The sequence below is a fragment of the Martes martes genome (assembly GCF_963455335.1).
Source record: "Martes martes genome assembly, chromosome: 5".
In the NCBI taxonomy this organism is placed as follows: Eukaryota; Metazoa; Chordata; class Mammalia; order Carnivora; family Mustelidae; genus Martes; species Martes martes.
Window position 1 is genome coordinate 41,999,838 of NC_137892.1, and position 19,126 is coordinate 42,018,963.

At 36.7% G+C, this 19,126-nt stretch overlaps 1 protein-coding gene across 8 annotated transcripts in view; it reads right to left on the reverse strand.

Moving 5' to 3' along the window:
• The window catches only part of PAM (peptidylglycine alpha-amidating monooxygenase), a 273,139-nt gene that overhangs the window by 39,873 nt on the left and 214,140 nt on the right, over positions 1-19,126 (reverse strand). For 5 of the 8 annotated variants that reach the window (XM_080803743.1, XM_080803746.1, XM_080803745.1 and 2 more), the window contains exons 13-14: positions 17,317-17,501; positions 16,006-16,074 (exon numbers count right to left, since the gene is read on the reverse strand). In XM_080803743.1, coding sequence (XP_080659869.1) covers positions 16,006-16,074; positions 17,317-17,501 — 254 coding nt within the window. Of the gene's footprint in view, positions 1-4,210; positions 4,541-16,005; positions 16,075-17,316; positions 17,502-19,126 lie in introns of all 8 variants that reach the window. The other 3 variants (XM_080803739.1, XM_080803741.1, XM_080803740.1) reach the window with 1 other exon arrangement.

Here is a 19,126-nt window from a genome sequence, read left to right on the forward strand (position 1 = left end):
TGATGAGATGATTGGACAGAAACCAGCCATCATGTTTCCCTCTGGCCTTCTTATTACGTATGTATGTATGTATGTATGTATGTATCCGTCTATCTATTTTATGTTATTGTGAGAGGCAGAATAACAAAGTGGTTAAAAACCAAGACCTGGAGCAAGTCTGACTGGCTTTGAATTGTGGCTCCTTGAGCTATGGCTCTTAAGGCATGTGACTTAAACTTTCCATGCCTCAGTTTCTTCCTCTCTAAATGCTTTTATAAATAAGGTTGTTACGGGGATTAAATAAGTTAAAGCATCTAAAACACCTACCCTGGCTCACAGGGAAGGCTGTATGTGTTTTTATTATTTTATTATTCCCTCCAGAGAGAAAATTCAGCCGATTGAATGCTTTATTTTACCCTGGGGATCCTATAAAATGTGAACCTAGAGGTAAGCGTATGACTGAAATATGTTAGAAAGTGTGGACTCTGAGTGAGCTAAAAGTTGTCCATAGAAATTAAGTAAAATCCAAATATTCATAAGTGTATTTAAAGAGGCTGTGAGTTCTCTTAACTGACAAGAAGCATCACACAAATGCAGATATTATTTTTTGATGTCCTGAGGTATCCAATATATGTTGAGTCAGGCTTCCGCATGCTAGCAAATAATACTTCAATCAAATCTGCCATTAAAAATAGCAGTCTGTAGTTTTAAATTTATTTTTCAATGCTTTGGTTTCCAGAAGGCAACGAGAATAAAGACTAAGATTTTATACCTATCCTACTAATATTTTCATACAGATATCAAACTAATGGTAGAAACCAAATGATGTTAAGTGTAGAAAGGACTGTATTTGCTTCTCAGTCTATCTAGCTGAATATTTTCACAACTGTATATCCTATATCACAAGTAAACGTCAAGGCAGATTGATATAAGTGATCAGAGATTTCAAGAGCCAAAAACTCCCATTATGGTAGAACACTGCCAAGTCATTTTCTGAATTTATCAAATTGGAGTGCCAAATTATACAGCTTTCCTACACATTCCAAGAAAATTCTCTCGCGGGTGCTGCTTAAGTTAAAGTAATTAATATTTAGTTCTATTACTTTGGTGTTTAAAATTTTGAAATCTCAATCCGACGTGACATTCATGGTGGCAATTATAACCATAATTATTGTTAATGTATTACAATGTTTATTAAGTACTTTCTGTGTTCCACAGAACACAGGTAGTCCCTCAGGTAGTCCTGGGTCTACCACACACAGTCACATCCAGATTTTTGAACGGATCAATATTTCACCTTTGACCACTCAAATCAGCTGGATGGGATTCATTACTGTACTACAGTTCCAAAATATAGTCCAGTCAATGAAATCTCAGGTGCTGCAGCATAAAATGCCCCTGTATTGGGTTGCACTAATGCCATGAACAGTGGACATCAGAACAGGATCCTGAGTAGAACTCTCCAGCCTCTAAGCAGTGATGGTCCAGAGCTCCGGGAACGTGTATCTGAACTGGATAAATCAATTAACCCCGTATTTTGAGCACAACAGTAATGAAGTATAAGGAATCAGACAGTGCACATTCTACTTTTAAGCTCAGTCATAAAGCCCCAGTTTTAAATTCAGACTGTGACCTCACTGAAATGGGTTAACGTCTCTAGGCTTCAGTATCTTCTGAAAATTAAAATAGGTCTCAAAGATATATGAAATGAGTATAAGCTATAATATTGAGCAACATGATAGCCTTACATTTTTGTTTTAGTAATAATCGCATATGAGAAACCACCTTCTTCTTTGAAGCTAATATAATTCCTTACAGCACATTGGGCATTTTAGGGAGACAGTTAATTCTTCCAGACAATTGGGATCCCATTCTCAGTTTTGCCTGAAGTAAAGAAAAGGTGTGAGAAAAAGGGTGGAAAATTATCCATCAAATTTATTCCCCTTATTTATACCCTAGGAAATACACATGAATTAGACTACTAATATGTTTTATTTGGGTACTGTATGCTAATAACTTCCTACTTTCTTCTTTACAAATGGAAGCTTCCCGAGGATAGGTCTTTCTCTGGCTTACGCAAAGGAATGAAACATTTTCAGTTAAGGTTAGCTCTTACATTGTGTTATGGTAAATGGTGAAAGGAAATTGAAAAGAAAAAGACTCAGAAATAGCTTACCTAAAAATGAGTTTCGCTATTTTTAATTTAATGTTTAAAAAGTTTTTGAATCAGGGTAGTGAAGTAACACTAAAATAAATCATTTCAGAAAGGAAATACATGCACATTTCCTTTCTATAATTAGGATTCATGCTGTATGTTTCTATGACTCATTGTTTTATTTAATTCAGTGACATTTACCCACATGTTTAAAGTCACAGGGAATTTTCTGACCCAGATCATGCAGAATCATTTTCTCCCTGGGTACTGTCATTTTGACTACTCTATAAGGTATGAGATCTAGCAAGTAAATATACTTGGGGTATTTTAAATATATTTTTTTAAAGATTTTATTTATTTATTTAACAGACAGAGATCACACGTAAGCAGAAAGGCAGGCAGAGAGAGAGAGGGAGAAGCAGGCTCCCTGCCAAGCAGAGAGCCTGATGTGGGGCTTGATCCCAGGACCCTCAGATCACGACCTGAGCCGAAGGCAGAGGCTTAACCCACTGAGCCACCCAGGCGCCCCTATTTTAAATATTTCTTCCTTGGAAAAGCTAAATAGGTTTTAGGAATACAGTACTTTGAGCCAAACGATGATTTCTACAGTGGACACTTAGGATACCTATCAATAACTACCACATTTTTTCAAATTCAGGAGTGACAGAGAGAAGTCATGGAATGAGTGGGCTGCAACTCTAACATTTCACACTTGAACAGAATTGTGTTCTCACCAAAGAGGCCCTTCTGCCTTCTATATTTTCATGTTGTATGGGTTACCATTTACTATCTTTCATGTGGGGGTTCAGGAAGACACTCGAGTTTGTTTATGAGATGGATAGGGGCATGAAAAACTGCAGATTTTCTAGGCACCACACTCAGACATGTCAATTTCGTTGTTCTCTCATAGGATTCAGGAGTCTAGATTTTTCATAAGCACGCTACCTGGTTCCGATGCAATGCAGTTCAGGGACCCCCTCTTGAGAAACAGTTTCATTAGATAAATTTAGAAGAAGTCAGAGCAGGGCTGATCCGATTTAAATATGAAGATGTAGAAATCTGGGTCCCAGTTAACATCCTGTAGAAACTATTAGATCAGTCCCAATGGACAGGGCTTGAAACTTCTGTGTGAGCAAAAGGCACCTCATGCTAATTTTTTTCAATTATAAATAAAAATCAGCTGGGTGTTGAATAATTTATGGCTTCCTGCAAAGCTGTATTTGAAAACACCAAGCTGGCAGCCTGCGCCATTCCAGCCCACGCATGGACAGCTGCCATGCACCCATACCCGTTACTTTTTCAGAGCTTATCTCCACATGCTGTATTATTTGGCTTTCCACATTAGCAAGTAACATGAAACAAACAATACGACAGAGGCCACAACACAGTTAAAGACAAAGGTGAGGCATCCATAGCTTGCTGGTATAGAAACCCGAAGGGAATAAGGTATTGTCCTCTAATGTACAGAAGCCAGTCCTGGTTAGAAATAAAGATAAATCTGAAAAGTTCTGACTTGCTGGAGGTCCCCTCAGAAATAACTACTCAATTTTCCAATTAAGATAGTAATTGATAATGGAGCTTAAGAAATCAAAGTCATAAAAATGGTTCTATTTTACAAGTCAATTGGAAGAGAATGCTGGAAGCGTAACATTCCTTTGCAAGGAACTTAATTACCTTAAAAGAAGGTAGCATATAAGCGTTTCATACACTGAGATTTTATATATCAGGTGGTAAATTTTCAGTTGCTTTTCATTGAGCAAAATAGAGAATACCGATTTGGTAAGAATTTGTTACCCTGAATTTCATGTGCCACCCTCCGCAGCATGATCTAGATATTTTTGGTCCTAGTTATTCTGGCTCAGAGATTGAATGGACACCAAATTTATGTAGTATTGGACCAAAACAAAAACTCAAAGGTAATATCTGATAACTCATATCTGAGTAATTTTTTTCTTTTCCTGACGAGTTCTTTTGATGGTAAGTTTTTTCACTCATTCATTTTTATTCCCTTCAGATTTTGCTAATGTGGATTGTAGCACTCCTCAACTCGTTCTTTAAAAGAAGCCCTAAACGCACCTCCTGTGTGTTCTGGCTCCCAGGTTTCTTCACCAGGTAGGGGCTGCTGTAATGACAAAACTCTGCTTTCTGCTGGCCTCAGAGTAGACTCTAGTCTGTGGAATTTGTGAATTCTGTCTCTGACAAGAATAGCATTGCCCCTCTCCTCATGCTCTGCACTCTCTCTGGCATCAGATCGGCCAAGATCCTTCTTTTGGACTACGTTTGCAATCTCAGCTACCAGGTCTGATTCTGATTCTGATTCTGCCTTTTCTGCGGGATTATATTTATGCACATGAACAACATCTTCCCTTTCTCCTAGCAGCTTGGAAAGTAGTGAATAGAAATCACCTGTGGAAAAAAGAGAAGACATAAAGGGTGGAGGGTGGGTAGGATTGCAAAATTTACAAAATTCTGTGCTTTAAGGATTCCATCTCTTGATTTGGCATAATAAGTAAGCGAGAAGGCTGCTCTCAGATGTTCAAGCAGGAGGGGAAAAACGATTTTCCAGAACAATAAAAAAAAAATAATATGTTTCCCATTTCACTTCATACACCACCTATTCCTTCTGTTATCTCAGGAGCCAATGACACCAGATTACCTCTATTTGCATATCAGTGGAAACAAAACAAGGCATATACGATTGCATGGCATGTTTCAATAAATGGCTTTCACAGTAGAGCTGAACTGATTTGGAAGTTAGGGTTCATCAGATTTCTAAAACTATTATCAACAGCTACATCAGGAACCAGCTATCTTCAGGGAAAACCCTTTGAAGTTGTCTTTCAAAGCTTACTAGAGGATAACGTACAAGAAATTAAATGTATATTTTTCAGCGTATGCTATAAAACACAAGAAATCTAACAGATACGCATCTTTTTGGAAATCGGAAAACCAAAGTTTTATTGCTATTATTTTGTTGGCTGTGCTCCCATATGTAGCTCTCATTGTTCATTTTAAACAAGAAATGAACAAATTCCAGAAAAATAATTTTGCAAGAAAAGAATATTCTAAATTACTTTCAAACAAAAGAGAGCTTAATAAACTAGTATCATTGGAATGATTCATCACTAAAATATATTTTATGTCTTTCTATACTAAAAAGTAAACTTGGATATGATAACCTAACTCCATGACAATAATGATTTATAAAGCATTATGACAGATATAAAATATGACCATGGAAGTTTCATAAAGCATTTGAACCCTCATCACTTACATCTACGGCTTGAAGTCCACTTATATCAACTATGCAAATGGGAAACATGTTTACATTCTCAGTAGAAACATGAATCTGTTTTTTTTAAAGCCAAACCCAAAGGTAACAAACACTCATTTCTACTTATTCCTCACCCTATTCCAAGTGCTGCTAATGAAATCAGTTGTGACTATAGAGTACTATTGCTTCAATTTTAATTACATTTATAGCATGATCAGTTAACATTTACAAAATCTTATTTTTATGACCAGTAGGAAATGAAAATGATAACTGGTTTAACTATGACACATTCCACTGAAGAATATATGATTTAAAAACTGGTGCAAGGGGATGTGGAGTCTTTCCAAAATGATGCTAAGAGATCCTGTCATGTTTACAAATAGTCTTGGTTTAATGATTCAAAGTAGGTTTTCAATTCTTGCCCATGAAAGCAGCTTATCCCAGGTGAAATCTTCAATCAAAAAATAATTACCAAGTAATAGGGCCAATCTCAGTAAAATGAACAAAGCAAATTACAACTCAACCAAATCTGTTAGGCCACCGTGGCATTTGGCCTCACAGGAAAGACATTAATCCATTGCTGCTAAATTCTTCTGGCCCCCCACCCCCACTAAACATACATAGTTAAATGTGCTGTTGTGCAGTGCAACACATATATAGAAAATAAAACAAAAGATTATTTCAAGGACAGACAAAAATCAGCATTTGAAAACTTGAATCCATGTCATTAGGCTAATATTGATGGAGGAATGCAGACTCGCTCAGGTGTGTCAGTAAAAATCTAAGAGCCGTGATGAAGTAGAAAATGCACAGTGCTCCCGTCCCTTTGAAACTGTCATTCACAATGATCACTGGGTTAGGAAAACAAACTTTAGCGATGTAATGGGTTTGGCTGCACACAGGCTGCAGTGGCCTTATGAAAGCAAAGCTGCAGGGCTGCATCTCATTTATGGAGATTACATGTGAGAGAGAGAGAAAGAGAGAGACCACTAAATGACTATCTCCAACATCCTTAGGCGCAAAGCAGAGAGTTTCTCTTCTGCGGTATTGGAGAGATGAAATCCTGAAATGTTAAGTATTTTTCTGAGCCATATATATCTAACCTTGAGTGCAATGGGTGGAGGAGAAAATAAACAGAAGAAATTGTGTGGTCTCTGCCCCAGGTTCATTTCTCAAGAGTCCCTTCTTTCTTCTCAGTTTACGGTACAGCCACATGGCTTCCCCTTCCTTGAATGTCAACTCTTAGATGTTTCTTCTTCCTGAGACACACTCTCCCCAGTAACCAACTAGCTCCTAAGCCTTCAGATCTTACTTTAGTGTCATGTATGTCCAAGATGCCTTCCTTGGCACCTTGATGGTCGGATTAGGGGTCTCAGCTCTGTGCTCCTGCAGCACTCAGGTCTTCCCCTGAATTTTTACTGTTACAATGTCTGGTGTGTATTTCCCAGGAGTGTTTGAATCCAACCCCGACACTTAGTGGCTATTCTGTGCCATTAAACAAGTTACTTAACATTATAAAGATAATGAATTAATACAACCTTTCAGAATTGTTTGTGCATTTCAAGAAGTAAAAAGCCCAGTCCAGTGTATATTCTAAAGTAGGTATCACCAAATTGTAACAAAAGAGAAATAATCTCTAGTTGCAACATGCACGTGCATCTGTTTCAGTCTGTAGTTTACCTAAAATTTTTTAAAAAATTCAGTTCTTATCTCGTATTCAAATATTGGGATTTTCATAATAATAATAAAAAAAAAAGCTCCTTTACATTTATAGCCCTATACGTTCTCACCAAGTCACTGTGGTTTTGTAGTGATTTGCTTCCTAGCTTTACCAAAGGAAGTGGTACTTGCACTTTCTCTCTCTCTCTCTCTCTCTCTCTCTCTCTCTCTGTTTTTGGACAAAGAACTATTCCCACCCCAGTGTTCTGGATACCAGCCCTCCCAGTACCTCTGGAGCCTTTCCCAAATGCTTTTCTTTCTTTTCTTTTCTAATACAAATTCTTTGCCAAAGGCTTGACTCAGGTTAAAAGCACACTCACTCTGCAATTATCTTGAGCGGCCATGGAGGCAAGAGAGACCTTCCTCAGACGCACTACATCTTTCAAACTTTTCTGCCTTCCCTTTCCTTTAACAATTCCAGCACTGTCTAACGGTGCTTTCTGCAATCATGGGAATATCCTTATACCTGTGCTGCCCAACATGAAAGCCACTAGACACACGGGGCTATGGGGAGCTTGTAATGTGGCTAGTGTGACTGAGGAATTTAATTTTTAATTTTACTTGTTTTCAACTAACGTATAACCAATTTTAAATAGCCACATGTGGCCAGTGTCTGCTGTATTGGGCAGTGCGGGGCCACTTTATCCTTCCTCATATCTGAGGCCAAAGGCATCTGCTTCCACATCTTCTTTCATGCCTGTATGACTTTTTCATGAGTTGCTCAAGAGCTCCTAGTTGCCAAAGCCAAGAGACCATTCATCCTGACCCAATGGTCCCTTCAGAAACTCTCTTCTTATAACGTTGCTCTTTCTAGATCTTTTCCACCTGTCTTCTTTGCTTTCTCTTATTCTTCTGCACAGCATATGAAAATGCTGGTGTTTTCTGAGGTCTATCCTTGGCATCATTTCTTCCCCTGGTAAAGGTCCCTTCCTATCAAGAAACATCAGCCACTCCCCAGTCTTCAGCTGCTGCCTCCAGACAAATGACTCTCATATCTGGAGCTCTCTTACTACCAAATTGATAGCTAAAACCACCCTCTAGAAATTTCCACTTGGATGCCTGTTTCACAGGAATTTTTAACTCAACATGTCTAAAACTGAGCTCTTAATCTCCTCCTCAGACTTCATCCGTTTTATGGTATCTCTCTGGATGATGAAATGTGTCTTGGGTCAATCAGTCCAGAAAGCTGGATTCAACCCTCTGTCACCAGTGAATCACAAAGTCTACTGATTTGTCAACGCTGATATGTCAGTGTCATTTTTTCACTCCCTACTACCATGATTCATTTGGGATTCTTATCATCTGATTGGTCTTCTCCCCTTCCTCCGAACCGATTTTCATGCCTTCAATGTCATCATCTGTCTCTAATGGTATAAAGCTGGCCAACTCTGTGGAACTGACTTACGATGGGAGCCCACAACCTGGACACTCCTTGGTCATAAGCCCCGCCTTTTCTCAGCTCTTCCCACCTATGTATTCCACAGTGCTCTTCTCTAATTTTATTCTGGCTCCCACTGCTAAAATGACCGTGTAATTTATTTCCCAACCTGGGACATATTTGAGAAGAGAAAGGGTGTTGTTTAATATTTATACTAGGCATAAACTAGGACAATCCTGGAAAAACTGGGATATACAGTTACCCTATCTATTGTTGACAGAGATAACAGATAAACAAGTACTTTATAAACTATACATGATAATAATAGTAAAAGCTAATATGGTTTGTGAGCTTAGCATTACCTAATTACTTTGCTGAGTTGCTTTATACAATTGAATGCATTTAATATCTGCAAAATACCCCTTGTCCTCATATTAGTTGGGGAAATTAGTGGTAAAGGACTAACCTGCACATCTAGGAGGAAGTGGAACTGGGATTTGAAGGAGCAACATGAATGAAGAGCCCACCTTCTAACTGATCACTTTATTGGATCCAGGTTACCCCTCCCACCCCCCCCTTTTTAAAAAAATCTATAATGGCCAATAAACCCTTTCCTATGAAATTACCTTGGACCTGACAATCTTACTATATTTATTTATTTTTCTATTTAAATTAACTGCCTTCTGAGGCCAGGTGCTGGGTGTCTTCCTTAACAGAGCATGTTTCTTTTTGTCATTTCCTGGTCTGTCTTCTTCGTATTATAACGTAAAATGATTGTAAACTTGTCAATATCTATGTATCATAGTGACTTGCACAAAACTGGCCTAAAGAATAATGGTTTCAAAAAGTAGAAATTTTTTCCGTCTTTTCAATAGTTTTCACTTCCCCGGCAATATACCTTACATGTCTGATCAAATTCTGTAAGATTTTCTAAAAATTGTTTTGTATATTTCAATTATCTGGGAAGGGACAGGTGGCAAGGGATAAATATGATTTTATGTGAAAAAAAATTTTTTAAGATTTTTATTTATTTATTTGACAGACAGAGATCACAAGTAGGCAGAGAGGCAGGCAGAGAGAGAGGAAGGGAAGCAGACTCCCTGCTGAGCAGAGAGCCTGACGCAGGGCTCGATCCCATCATGACCCGAGCTGAAGGCAGAGGCTTTAACCCACTGAGCCACCCAGGCACCCCATATGTGAAAAAATTTTTAAAAATCCTCTCATTTCTTCCTCACTGTCATATTTTCAGTGATTAGTACTATTCCTATCACAGCAGACACTCAGTAAATTAATCTGCAATGAATAATAATTTGTTAAGAATGTCACCCTTTGCTTCTGCTATCAAAAGCAATAAAAATATTTCTTTGATGATTTTAGACTGCAGTGAATCCGTTTCTTTCTTTTTCTCACTCAAACTTTGATTCTTATCTCATAAAAGCCAGAAATGTTCTAGTTCTTTTAAGTAATTTGGCTGCGTGGGTCTGGATTTGGAAAACATAACTGTGGTAGCAGTTAACTTGCCAGGAAAAAGAATACAGCGCGGTAGGAGAAAATCTGAAACACTACCAGTTCAACTCCCAATTCGTTAAGTTGTGGGCTTGCATTAACTACTTCATAACTCAATGGGCATTTTTCTAGTTAGTAGGGACCATTCACTATTCTCTGCCATCAACATGAAAATGTCTTTGGTTTACTTTCCGGAATATAGTGAGATAAACTGGAAGAAAAACATACATTGAAAAATTGCCCCGTGAGTTTTTTTTTTTTTTTAATAAAATGCTTTAAAATTATTGAATAAAAAAATAAGTATCTCTACTTTGAAATAGTGTAAAAATCTTAATTGTGGAGGCATTTAAAAAAATGATCAGGATCAATTTGGTAATCTTGAGAATATGAAGTCCCATTTCCCCCACGTGTCACTAGGACTTTATTACCTAAAACAAACAACTTTTGTTATTGCTCTGTGATTTCTGTGGTACCTGGAAAGTGAATAGGATGTTCATCAGCAGTTTAGCCACTGATAAAGTATGCCAAATAACCAAGCTAATGAGACTGCAACATGGAACATAATAACTAATTAATGAGAGAGAGATGAGGAATGAAAAAATAGAAACTTTTCTTTTCAGATTTTAGTATTTTGGTTTATAACTCAGTCCTACTTGATTTTCCCCTCTGGTCAGTTGATTCGGTTTATTAACTGTTGACTTATCACTAACATTGATCCTACCAGGGTTCGTGGAATAAAACATGATCATGACGACCAGCTCAAGGATTGCAAATGAAGCAAACTTTATTATTTTTTTCTTTTACTGAATTGAACAAAGGAGACAAATAGAAAAGGGGAAGTTAGCAGATGATGGGTTTTGCAACTACCATGCACACAGATGTATATTAGAAAGCACAACTGTGTGATAAATGATCGTTCTCATCTGCCTATTCCGCGATTAGGAAGCCAATTCAAAACAGCATCCACTCAGCTTCCCAGAGCCTTGGGGGGTATTTAGAATTGTGTTTGATAGATGAGTTCAATATATAAAGACTTGTGAGCTGCTCGTAAATCATAATGAACTGATAAATTTTTAGCGAATGGGAATACAAACAAGAATTGTATCCTCTTTCAAACAGCAAAGTTGCACTGTGGGTTTTTGGAATTAGCCAAGAAGATGCTACTAAAACCACTTGTACTTTATTAGGGAATGAAGGGAGTGTTCTATTTTGAACAAAGCAAAGAAATAGAAATTTTAGTTACTAAGTCTAGCCTTTGTATCACTCCTCTCAGAAATGGTTTACCAATGGTTACTTTAACAAGCGTTTACAGTAGACTATGGGCTTTTTAACTTGCAACTGTGTTCCCTTGATTCTGCTTATTTGATAAAACATGCCAAAGGTAATTCATTTTTGTTAGCATAAAACCACTGTGAAATTATTCTGTTTCACAGAAGGTGTCTGAAGACCTTTAACTATCTGGGGTCATGGAGTGTTTTCCCTCTACAAATTGTATTTTTGTCATATTCTCCCTGCCTTGGGAATATAGTCGCTCATGCTGACCTTTGAGTAGAAAGATTGATTATATGAGGGCACAAAGACTACAATGAGAAGAGTTTGGAGCAAACTGAATAAAACATGTTAAAGGCCCTTTCTGCAGCAAAAGAAATGCTGTCTGGTGCATAATGTACAATAACAAAGACAACGGCTATTGTAGATTTTGACTTTCAGCTCTGCCATGAGTTCTTTTTTTTTTTTTTTTTAAAGACATCAAATCTTCTCAATACAACTAACATAAATTTCAATACTGCACCTTTACCTTGAATTATAAGGGAGAGAAACACCCCAAATCAGAACTCCTAATAGTAGTTGCATAGATTCTTGCCTGAAGCTGGTAAACCTCTTGGTTTCAGAACCTATTCTTTACCCAAACAATGCTGACAGAAAGCTTGGGTTGTATCGCTGGTAGAGTGAACACATATAAGAAATCATGATGCCTAAGAAATAAAGACAATTTATAAAACACACTTTATTTTCCTAAATGGGGCCAACTATAAGTAGAGGATATGTTCCTGTGTCTGCTCTGGGAAACCTCAATGCCACCCTTCTTATAATATAGTCTCCCAGGATTTGTTTCCTTCCCTTAGAATCAATGTCTAATTGAGTTTCATTGTTTAGCTTATTGTACTTATTACAGACCCAGGCAATTCTTCACTTACAGTGGTTTCAAAGGATAGTAATGTTTCAGTTCATTGTGAATATCTAGTAGTGTTTTTCCACTTGGAGGCAGACATAATCAACTCAATCACAGATTAGCTCACCTGCAGACAAACAGGCTAGTCTCAAAGCAGTATGGGCAGGAATAGACACATAACATGCAGGCAATAAAAATCACGCTTGCCAATGATTTTTTTAGCTGGAGGAAATGTTCAGTACATAGTATTTAAAAAACAGGATGCAAAACTATGCACACATACTCTAAACATTATTAAAATAATGTATCGATAATATATTTTTCACACTGAGATGTACATATATACCCATATTCTTAGGGATGATATATGAATTTTATTTGCTTCTTCGGATTTTTCTGTAAATTCTATTTCTTTTTAAATGAATACTATTTAGCAAACCAGTCAAATGAGCATTATGTTTTAAAAAATCTCCCCACCGCTGGAGCATCTGGGTGGCTCAGTTGTTAAGCATCTGCCTTTGGCTTGGCCCCTGATCCCGGGCTTCCTGCTTATCGGGGAGCCTGCTTCTCCCCCTCCCACTCCCCCTGCTTGTGTTCCCTCTCTCTCTGTCAAATAAATAAATAAAATCTGATAAATAAATAAATAAATGAAACCCCCACAGACTTAATTAAGGCTTCATTAAAATATGTCCCATTGTTGCATGATCCAGGACAACCTGACAGAAAGTTGTCATATAATGAGGCTCTTCTGGTATCTCTCATAATTACATCTTTTGAGATAAGTCTGAGATACCAGAGCCTTACACCAGATTTTGTCCTTCAGGAAGCAAATACAGATAAGGATACTGCAGAAGGTAAGAGTGTTTGTAAGTACTACATCGATTCATATAACTCAACTATGCCTTTTAAACTAGTAACATCTCCAATCAAGATTAATATTCTGACAAAAATTGATAGTTATTTTTGTAACTAGAATACAAATAACCCCCAACTTCTGGTCCTCCTGGAGAAACAGAGTAATAAATAAATAATGGCAGGAAAAAGAACACAGCACAGTAGGAGAAAATCTATAGGCTGAAAAAAAATTTTTTTTTCAGCCTATAGCATATGAATATCTTTACCGCCATCTTTTTTTTACTACCTTAGTAAAAGTCATCCCTTCTTCCCAACAGAGCATTTATTGCACATCTTGACTTTTATCTTCCTACATGTTTTCCAGTGTATTAAGATAGGAAGTAAAAACAATATCATTTGTGTTATCCAGGCAGAACTATGTTATTTAGCCACTGATGGGTACAAAACTTGCCTCTGAGTACATGTCCTCTGACATTTGAGGTCTTTTCCTGCCTGCTGCACAGATGTTCTATACCTGATGGGGATCTGACATCCTCTGTGTGACCAACATAGATGCCGTCTGTTAACTTGTGGCTAGCACAACTGAAATGACTCACAGCTTTTATTTACTGGGGATTTAAAATATTTAAAGGATCGATACAAACTGGCGAAGTACTTGCACATAAATTTTATTGGCCAGAGCACCAAACTAAGGCAAAAGGTTGAGCGGGGGGGGGCTTACTTAAAAATCAGCACATGTGGCATAATTTGTTTGAATAATTAGAGCCCTCTTATTAGCTACCTGGCCAATTTATCTCCCCAGAGAATTAATACAAATACAAATTTTGTGCAAACAAACAACTCTGAAAAGAATGGGATACTCTCTCAGTAATGAGTAGATCTGTCCTGTGTACTGCAAGGAGATAGATTGATCTCATTAGCGAATCACTTAGACTATGTACACAAATATGCACTTGGTATATTTCTCTATTCTCTTTAAATTCTAAGCTAGTAGTGCACAAAGTCCTGCAGAATAATATATGGGCTACACTGGATGCTGAAATGGCTTTTGGTTAGTTATCTGCCTTCACATAACCTAGCAGGTGACATTTTCATGGGCCTACTAATTTCAACATAGGAATGCCATAGCCTATTTTCTGCAGTATGAAAGTTCAGTCAGAAGAATATATTTTTCTCCCAAGTTAAATCACTTTACAGCATTCTTATTCATAAGTAGAATAAAACACCAACTCTAAGAAAATAATTTCTTTTGTGTCCACAGAATTCTTCTCTGGAACCAGTAAGGCTTTGGGTATATTTAAACTTCTTAATATTATAAACATTTATCATCAAACTTGAAAGAATAAATGAATGGCAAAATATGAAAGCATTTTAAAGGATGTGGTTTTTAGGTATACATGACACCTTTTAAATCTCATTTGGAAAGAACAGATTAAACCTAACATTTAAGGTTTTTCTGCTAATGAAACCTCTGGGTTTCTAATCTTTCAGAAGTTTCAATGTCTCCCTTGATCAACTCAAATAACTTGAAAATGAAAACAGATCAACCTCAGTTTCCATAGAAACTTACCATTTTATAAGGCACATCCACTAAATGGTGGTCTCATTCTATACTTTATCACACATGTTAGTATTTCAAAATGTATTCTAAGATAACTCGAATTATTTCAAAGGCATGTATTTCAAACAGTGCATTCAATATCAAAATAAATTCACTTTAAATCTGAACAAATTTCAGTACAGTTATAACAAAGAGTGTTAATACTACTATATGTTATTTATAATTACTGACTTCCTTACAGTTATATACACAGATTGATAAATTTAACTATTTTAAATCATACTCAATACTTTAATATGAGCCATTCAGTATATAAACTATTTAGTATAAAATCATCTCCCTTTTTTTGACTTAATAAGAAAGTAGAAACAACTTTGAGCTAAAATTGTATTCTTTTTCCAGAAGCTACTTTGTTATAATTAAATGTTATGGAACATACTCTATATAGTATAAACTTTTATATTACAGTTTCCCCTAATCCCCTTTCAGAGTGTATGTCTTCCTTTAAAAAGTCTGGATTCTTCAACTTTGTAAATACTCTTAATGCAAGAATATTGTCTTTGGCCTAGACCTAAGAGAATATATTTTGAAGAATTCCTATAGTGGTTTACAAAATCCAAAGAGTGAGAAATTTCTCTCCATTGCCAAAAGAAAAATCTTATTTCCTGTACACTTCATGTTGTCATAAGACACGTGCTTGGAGGAACATGAAACTAAATGCTTTAAAATATATCGTATCTAGTCCAAAATGACTTGATAATATACTCCAACGCCTAACACAAAGTATCATCTTTGAAACAACTAGTAAGAAAACAAGATAGAGAAGAATAATTTTTAAGTGTCAACACATGCAGTATATGATATTTCTTCAAAGAAACAGATCACAGGAAGAATGACGCTTTCTTAACTCATCAGACAGCAACTTAACTCAAAACTACAAATGCCTGATAATCCCTCCTATTTTACTGACTGGCAGAGAAGAATGCCTTAAGAGAGGCAAGAAGAAGGTTAAGTCTTAATTTCTTTCAAATAGAGTTAATAAACACATCGCCCAAAGTACACAAGATTTTAAATGGTCAAATCCTTTAGATTTCAAAAGTAGCCCACCGATTGTTTCTAGTGATTATATTTGCACTACATACATATAAACCTTATGATGTTAAAAAAACTAAAACAAAGGTGGAAAAATCTAATGGGTTTAAATTACATCAAGGAAATTTACTTTCAAAGCTAGAGGACAACAAGTGACCATTTTCTCATGAATTATGTATTATATAAAAACAGCAGTACATAGGGATGGAGGCTGATAAAGACACCTAAAATATCTCAGTAACTTTAGAAGTTGGTTGCCTAATTAGAACACAAGTACTTTTTTAGGCCTAGTTATAAAACTATGCATACATACCCTGTTCTAATACTTCTTCTTCTCCTTTTGGCTGCTGTAGTAAAGAAGTCTTATCTTTGTTCTCTGTTTCTGTAAAGGATTAAAAAAGCTGAGCATAAATTTGTGGGATATATCACATATGTTAAATAGTTTACTGGAAATATACTATCAACATAAAAATATTTTCAGGATCTTATGTTTAATAAAAAAAACAATATGTAGGGAGAGGGTGGTGGGGTTATGGACATTGGGGAGGGTATGTGCTATGGTGAGTGCTGTGAAGTGTGTAAACCTGGCGATTCACAGATCTGTACCCATGGGGCTAGTAATATATTATATGTTTATAAAAAATAAAAAAAATAATTAAACAAACAAAAAACAAACAAACAAACAAAAAACAGTATGAAGAATTTATATGCTAGAAATGCTCTTAATCACACACACAAAAAAACCTCCAGTGTTACCACCATCTACCAGACTTCTGACTTAATAACAAGATCAATTACCCTTTCAGTAATATATACATGAGACAATTTTAAAAATGCATTAATAAAACTGTTTGTATTTTTAAAAATTGAATTTAGTGACATTCTAAGGATACTTTAAGAACATTTCAAGTCAAATTCTATAAGCATATTAAGATCTTAATAAGTGATCTAATTGCTATTTAAACCTGTTTCATAAAATTTTCAACAGAAAGACCTAAGAAACTGCTCTGGCATTTTACGATTAGATCTGTAAAACTCAGGAAAGTCTCAGCATACTTCAACCAATAAAACAGGGTGTGGGTTTTGCAATTTTAAACTAATGAAATGACAATCAGTATGAACATTTTTCAGATGAAGAGTAAGTTCATCAACAATTCTGAGAATGAGACCAAAAAGGCCAAGATTAGTAATGCCTCATAAATCAAGAACTCTTCTTGCTTGAGGAGGTCCATTAAAATAGATAATTTAGGGTACGGTTGGAGACGATAACCATTTTCATTGGCAAACTGAATTCACTCTTTAGAACCCGGTGTATAAATTCATAAATTGCATAAGTCATTACTGACTACAGAATAATCAATTGGGGAAGTGAGAAAAGATGAATTAGATGAAGAGAGAGAGCTAGTCTTTTCCACCACTAGATTCTTCACTTTCACTGTTTTGATGGGGGCATGTCAGGAAGGTAGGCAGGTTACAAAGGAGGGAAGAGTGGGAATTGGATTATGTGTACATGTGATTGACAGAAGGTGGATGCTTTTAAGCATTAATTATACAGTCGAGTGAGACACACAAGAAAATATAAACTACAAAATCATATTTTACTTTAAACGAGTACCAGGTTTACCTGTGTGATGTCCATGCATCATAACCATGTCAGACTTCACCGGAATTGGAATATTGGCCTCTGCTGGTATGGATCTGAACAGTTCCGGAGCCACGTTCTGTGTACAGGTCATGAAAGAAACGGCATGCTTGGCTTCCATGTAATACATAATGTATAGGTTGCACATTTCATCGCTAGATGTGCCACTGCAAGCAAAAAAAAAAAAGAGAGAGAAAAAAAGAAAAAAAAAGACATAACAAATCAGCTACTCACATAAAACACATTCTTAATGCAAGAAAAATACAACCAGTAAATCTGCCAGCAATAGGTTCAGAGGTGAAAATACTGTGCCTTTATTTTATAGCTTTCATTAAAACCCATCACAGTTTTCAGCATCTAAAGCACATTGTCAAAGGCACATTTCCACTTCCTAATGGAGCATCCATTTGCAGTCACTCCATAGATATCACCCAATACCGCAGATGGAAATGGCATTTAAGTAGCAGCGACATACTTTCCTTCCTCTTCTAAATCCTTTCATCCTTTAGTCCTTCTTCCATTTGCTAAAACTCGCAGATTGGGCAAAGTACTTGCCTCATGGAAAAATCTTAATTATTTACTTAATAATGGTAAAACTCAGAACACTTTAACGGAAATATCATATATTATTTACAAGTCTTTAAAAATGGCTTTTTCCATTTAACCCTGAGAGTCTAGGATCTTGTTTTTGGTAATTGTCTCCAGCCGCAGGGTCAGATGAACTGAGAATCCAGTCTTGATACCAAGACATCATAAATGGGCCCCTGATATCTTACTTGGCACCTTGGCAAGCAGGGAAGTAAAGAGAGATACAAAGGAACGGTACAAAGGGACATCAGTCCTAACCTCTTCTAAAGGCTCAGACCTCAATGGGGTAGTGCTCTGCTGCTGAAAGACTCAATTGTTAAAAACAGATTTTAAAACAGTGGGAGGGACATTTCTAAGATACAAGCTCCAAACAATACAAGGTAATGCCTAATAGCTTAACACATGTTTTTGTTCTTCCTCAGTTCACATGAGCTATCATGTATTTCATTTTCTTCACCGTCATTAGGAGGGAATTATTTTTTTTATTAACATATAATGTATTATTAGCCCCAGGGGTGCAGGTCTGTAAATCGCCAGGTTTACCCATTTCACAGCACTCACCATAGCACACACCCTGCCCAATGTCCATAACCCAACCACCGTCCCCCCCCCCTCCCCGCAACCCTCAGTTTGTTTTGTGAGATTAAGTCTCTTATGGTTTGTCTCCCTCCCAATCCCATCTTGTTTCATTTATTCCTTTCCTACCCCCAAACCCCCCACATTGCCTCTCAACTTCCTCATATCAGGGAGATCAAGTGATAATTGTCTTTCTCTGATTGACTTATTTTGCTAAGCATAATACAGGAGGGAGTTATCTTGATACACCTCCACAAGACTTTCATTTCCAAGGTAGATTGCGCAAATGAATGTTTCCTTTTTGGTGTTCTGACAATTTTTAGCAAGCCTCTGTTAATAAAAAACAAGCTGCGAAGGGGCTTATTTGCCGTACAAAAATACGTCAGTGTTGATTTTTCCAGCAATGTCATGTGGCACTCACTTCCTCTCCATAGCAACAGTAATGACGTGAGCAAGGGAAGGAACAAAAAACATTTTCCAAACAGGGATGTGGTTTCTGTAAGCTTGGAAAATGGAGAGCCCCCGAGAGACCACAGCAATGAATCCCCGCCACAGGAAGCTCGTTCATGCTTTAAAAGTCATTTGGCTTCTCACTCTCTGAATCTGATACCTGTCAGTGTAATTGCCT